General features: G+C 35.8%; 1 protein-coding gene across 2 annotated transcripts in view; it reads left to right on the forward strand.

Annotated features, from left to right (window-relative positions):
• The window catches only part of map3k2 (mitogen-activated protein kinase kinase kinase 2), a 23828-nt gene that overhangs the window by 6998 nt on the left and 10807 nt on the right, over positions 1-6023 (forward strand). Inside the window, exons 2-7 of one of the 2 annotated variants that reach the window (XM_015403411.1) lie at positions 1107-1176; positions 2092-2210; positions 2292-2332; positions 2403-2502; positions 2581-2682; positions 2947-3019. In XM_015403411.1, coding sequence (XP_015258897.1) covers positions 1125-1176; positions 2092-2210; positions 2292-2332; positions 2403-2502; positions 2581-2682; positions 2947-3019 — 487 coding nt within the window. In that variant the 5' untranslated portion in view covers positions 1107-1124. Of the gene's footprint in view, positions 1-1106; positions 1177-2091; positions 2333-2402; positions 2503-2580; positions 2683-2946; positions 3020-6023 lie in introns of both variants that reach the window. The other variant, XM_015403410.1, reaches the window with a different exon arrangement.

The following is a 6023-nucleotide window of genomic DNA, read 5'->3' on the forward strand; positions in this document are numbered from 1 at the left end:
TTTAAAGCCTTGCAGGGCAGCCTAAAGCCCACTGCCAACATTGACCCTTTATGGAGCAAGTTAGCGTTTCTGATACCTTGCATCCCTCTTACAAATGGAGTCACCGCCGTCTCTCAGTGAGGTCTAGAAGCACTAGATCTATATGCAGCCATTTAGCAAAGATCGTACATCTTATTTTGGCATTTGACCAATTAGATGAGCCCTTAATGATTTATTACCTACTGGAAAAAATAAGTCAAGAAAAAAAAGTAAAAAGCTAATAGAATAAAAGTGAATAAGCTTAGTTAAAAATTATATTTAGGTGAATAAACAAAAAGAATGTCAGTGCCAGTATCAGCATTAATATCTCTAAGGTTATGTTAGACCAAAAAAATGTGTTTTTTTCACTCTGAGTGTTTTTCAGGAATTTCTTATAGAAGGACTTTTGTTGTTTTTCTTAATACATTCGGCCAAGTTTCTTGTTATTACATTGACTTTAATTTTTTCCATTAAAATATCCATATTTTCTGAATGTTTCGAAGGTAATAAGGTCTTTTCCTGGATTCTAATAACACTATTGGCTTGAAATGTTGATTTTCAAAGTATTTCACTGAGTGTCCTATAAAGGGTTAAGCCATAAAAAAGAAAAATAACAAAAAAATGGTCAGTTCAGGTGTTTAAAAAAATATGTGAATCAGGAAATTGTCTTTATACCAAACTGAACAATTGTTGTTCTCTACTTAAAAAAAAAAATCACTTTAGATTTTAAAATGGAAAATTTTGACAATAAAAAAAAAATGTATTTAAAAATTCACCGTATAATATAGATGCATAAACACCTGCATTTTATTTCTGAGTTAAATTCTGTCTAATTTAACAGATTATGATTAAAAATGTCTCAATCTTTACTGGTTTTTTATTTTCTTTATTCGGACCTGCTGGTTTATAATTGTTTACTCCTGATCTATTGGATCAGGAGAAGAAGAACGCGATTCGCTGCGTCTCTAAAAGCAGCAGATTTAATCTAACATGGCAGATCTCTGGGAGGTTTAACTCTGTCCTCTTATCATAGATCTGTGATCATAGATCTGTGGCTTTCAGCTTTAATGGTCTTTGTTCTGCTGCAGGAGAAAAGGATTCCTTGGATGGAAGAGTCCTCTATCCGGGCCTCCTGGGTGAATCGCCGTGCCATGATGGGTGAGGTTGTCCGTCCTCCTGCCGCTGCGGTGGCGCTCTGAATCAGCAGGGAGGGAATCTAGGTCTACTATTGCTACGAAAAATAAGGAAATATAGAAATTCATTTAAAAAAAATGGGTAAAAATGAAATTTACTAATTAGACTGAAATAATTCTTAGTCAGAAAAAGGTTCTGAGAATTATTTTGTTCTTTCAGATTTTATTTAAAAACATTTTTAATGATTTTAATTAGTTAGTTTGATATTTTTATCCAATAATTTCATATTTAAAGTAGTTTCAGAAGTTTGAATTCTGACTTTTCCTTTAAAAAAATCTTACTTTTTTTTCAGATTTAATTTTTTTTAAAAGAAAATTTTTTTTCTAATGATATTAATTTTTAAAAATTTTATATTTTTATTTCTCTTTTTCCAGGCTGATTTTCCCGCTCATATTTTTTAACAGGTTGTGTTTCCCAGATAATCTTCTCTTCGCTTTCAACCAAATACAAGCGATTCTTCTCGACCAATTAAAACGCTGCTGCTAGCATCCATTCAGACCAATAGAAACGCAGCTTTGCTCCCAAGTAAAGGGAATATCGTCTAGAAAACACTATTTATAAATAAACACATTTAAAAAACCTAATCTGATAAAGAGTAATTTGAAAAATATAAAATAATAAAATGTTTTCCTTTAATGTTGCTTTAAAGGAAAAGTCTGCTCAGCGAGGATTAATCAATGGATCATTATTTTATACCTAAAACTAATATGTTGTTGTTTATAAATAAAAAAAAATAAAATAAAAATCCCTGAATGAAAGGAGGCTGCAGGTCCGCCCTCCTTTTCTTTCCCTCCGGGTCGCCGTTGGTCAGAATCTGCCTCCATGTTTGTTCTAAAGGTTGTAAATGTGTTGAGTGACCCGGAACTGTTTCCCTCTCAGATGAGCAGGAGGCCCTGAACTCCATCATGCAGGACTTGGCCGAGCTTCACCGATCCAGCCGTCCTGCCGCCTTCCTGGCCGAGCTGGGGAAACCCAAAGCCTCCTCGCCTAAGAACCAGGTAAGGTCATTTTTAAACGGCGGATGGCGAACGGCGCTGAAACGCTTTAACCGCGTCTCCTTCTGGTTGCTTTCCCCACAGAACGATGTGAGAGTGAAGTTTGAGTTTAAAGGAGAGAAGAGGTGAGATTGGATCTCTTTAATTGAGCCGATAAGCTGCAGCCTCTGACCGCCGCTCCTCTCTTCTCTGCAGGATCCTGCAGTTCCCCCGCCCCCTAAAGCTGGACGACCTGAAGAGCAAAGCCAGGGTGGCCTTCGGTCAGGCCATGGAGCTCCACTACACCAACAACGAGGTAGAGAGCAGAACGCTCGCCATTGATCCGCTTTAACCCAGGCGGCGTTGTTAAAATGGCGTTTTGCTCCTGCTGCAGCTGGTGATCCCCCTGAAGACGCAGGACGACCTGGACAAGGCCGTGGAGCTGCTGGATCGCAGCGTTCACATGAAGAGCCTGAAGATCCTGCTGGTGCTGCAGGTCAGACGCTTCCTCACACTCTGAGTTTTAAATGGAAAGTAAATCATTTGTTTCTTGTTAAATTTAAAGGGAAAAAAAGAAATTAATTCGTTTTTAGGAGAAAATCAGATTCGGTTTTTAATAAAACAGACTTTCTGCGACATCTGATGGCTGTTTGTTAGCTGCTGCTAACATGCTAGCATGTGGATTTAGTTATTCTAGATGAATTAAAATAGTTTTTTTTTTTAGGTTTGGTTTCCAAATGTTTGATTTTATTCATTTCAGAACGTTTCCTCCAACATGGACCTGCTGCCGTCCCATGAAGAGCTGGACAACACCGACTTCAGAGCTCTGACTGGTGAATAATGGCCGATAAAACTGCTACTATCCACTGTTTTTATCATTAGTTTATTAATAATCAGAGAGTAAAAACTGCCATGAAGATTTTATTTAGGATTTAAAGCAGGAGAAGGTGAGAAGTTCTGATTCAGTGACAAAAAAAGTGTTTTAAATACAAAAGGTTTCTATGTCAGCCTCATTAAAAATCCTTAAATTAGAATTTTTTTTAAATTAACGCCTTAATGGGCATAAAATTCACGAAATGTGATTATCGTGGCATTTAAAATTCTTTATTAAAAAACAAAAAAACCCAAATTCATCAGATATATTATATCAGACTGCTTCCGGTCTAGAGAATAGGGGGGAAAATGCACAAATTAAAAAAAAAAGCGACTAAAAAACAAGGAATTAGGGACATGGCTGCAGCCTGTCGACGGGAAAGGTGACCAAGGATTTTGCCGTGTTTTATATATAGCATTAAAAAGCAGTAAATTAGAGTTACTCCACTATAAACCCTGCAAATACTGCTAATAATTATTGCTCTGATTGCTGGATTAGAAGAAACCCAGAAGACCTGGATTATAAACCAGGTTCAGATGCGTTGGAGTCTTCCTGGGGTGTCAATAGGAACACGGCCAAATGCAGCTTCAATGGAGAACTCAGATATTCAGGTAGTGGATGTAAGCATAGGGAACATGGCCTAAAGAAAAACGCAAATAATGTAATATTTAAAGTAAATATCAGTGAGAATAAAGTAAATTAGCTGCAAATGTTTACATGCATTGAATAAACTCAAACGATAAGATCAGGCTTTGAATAACATTCAGCCTAAAGAAATGTAGTTTAGCAGAAAGTAGGACTCTGCTGCCACCTGCTGGCTAATAGTGGAACAGGATGATAAATTCAGTTCACTTCTCTTAAAGGGTAGAAAATCTGTGTCGCTGGGATTTGAATGAAAAATGCCACTGAAATTTAAATGTTGTATGTTTGTTCTTACTGCTTCAGTGTTAAAATATATTCAGAACACATTTTTGACCTAAAAAAAATTGTCATTATTTCTACAGTTGAAATTTCATGAATTTTCTCTTCAAGCTAAAAATTCACATTACTATTTCAAAGTGATTACATTTTCAACACTTATTTTTCTGTGTTAAAAAAATCTGCATTTAAAAAAAATTCAACCTTTCAAAATTCAAACTCAATATTTTCATTGTCTTAAATTAGGCGTCTAAATTCATTGTAAAAAGGTAAGGGTTACTTCAGGTCACAGACGTTAGCAATGGATTGTGGCGTCCAACACCCAGCCAATCCCGTTACGTTTTCTTAGTCACGTGACATGACGCTTGTGGCGCTCATACGGAAGGAAAACCAGCATCACAGAGCCGGTCATGCAACAGGGTTCGTTGGCTGGAAGATGAAAAATACAAATTATGGATTAAACGGGGACAAAGTTGCCTCTTGTAAAGTCTGCAAAAAAAGATGTGCAGCTTTTCACAATGGGCGAGTCTGCGCTGTCGAGTCACATGAAGAGTAAGTCATAGACTTTTTAAGTAAGCCAACTGAAATAGCCTAGAACACGTTAACGTTAGCGCCTATTTGTTTACGCTAGTAACTGCTAGCTAGGAATTCACAGGCTAAGTTACTGAGTGACTGAGAGTACGGTGTGATAATGTAATGTTAGTATTGCAGTGTTTCCCGCTGCACTATCTATCAAAACTCACGCTACCGCCTCGCCAACGTTCCAAAAAAAATAAAAAAATCAAAGTTTTAATTCATTGCCAGGCCCAGACCTTAAAACAGCATTGATAACTCTACGGCTGATAATACTGAATTGCGACACCCTCTGGTTGGTTATATTACTACGCCATGGCAGATGAGTAATTTTCTTTTTTTAATTTGATCATCCGAGGACACGTGTGGGGGGGGAAAAACGTCTTTGTCGTCTTCATCAAAAAAGGTCAATGAGCTGAATCTGATTGACTGTCTTCCTCAAAGACGAATGTTTGCATTTTTATATTTTCAATAAATTAATTGAAAGTGAAGGGGACGTGTTGAGTGATTTTGTTCGCGGTAACTGTTTTTACATCGTCTCAGGCAGGTTAGATATCAAGCAACGTCTACTTAGACTCTGATACATTTTGAAAAATTAAAACTTGTGTTTTGCTTAAATATCTGATCCTTCTGCTAACACAATTTTGGTTGTTTTTAGCATCTCTTTTAATGCGATAAAAACAATAAATAATAATTTTGACTATGTATTGGTATGTAATTTACGGTGCTGGAAAAAGTTTTAAAATGGATCTTGAAAGTGCTTGAAAAGTGCTTGGTTTTGACTTTGGAAAAGGTGTACGAACCCTGATGCAAGCTAACGCTAACTCAACTACAGAAAAATGAAAGTAATAAACCCACCGTTGAGTTTGAATTTTGAAAGGTTGAATTTTTTTATATGCAGATTTTTTTTTAACACTCAAAAATTAAACTGAAAAATAAGTATTGAAAATGTAATCACTTTGAAATAGTAATGAGAATTTTTAGCTTGAAGAGAAAATAAATGAAATTTCAACTGTGTAGAAATAATGATAATGAATTTCTTTTTAAGTCAGAAATTGTTCTAAATATATTTTAACACTGAAACAGTAAATACAAACATAAAACATTTAAATTTCAGTAGCATTTTTAATTCAAATCCCAGCGACACAGATTTACTTCCATATAACACTACCAAATGTTTTGCTTTGAGAGCCTACTGATACATGCTAACAGCTACATGCTAACTAAACAGTGTCGTTTCCAGAAAGTCATGTGACCGATCCAGGAGTTGTTTCTAACTGACTGACTCAATAAACTGGGTTTAAAAACGGATCTGTCAACATGATGCATCTGCTAAAAAAATGTCTCATATTTTGCGGTTTATCATTAAAATGATCAAGAATTTTGGAGCCTAAAAGGAATAGGAATGTTTCAGTCATTGTGTTTTTATTTTAATTTTCTCATTGTGTCAAACTTTTCCTCTCAGTTATCAC

This window comes from Cyprinodon variegatus, unplaced genomic scaffold (genome assembly GCF_000732505.1).
Source record: "Cyprinodon variegatus isolate N-32 unplaced genomic scaffold, C_variegatus-1.0 Scaffold1495, whole genome shotgun sequence".
In the NCBI taxonomy this organism is placed as follows: domain Eukaryota; kingdom Metazoa; phylum Chordata; class Actinopteri; order Cyprinodontiformes; family Cyprinodontidae; genus Cyprinodon; species Cyprinodon variegatus.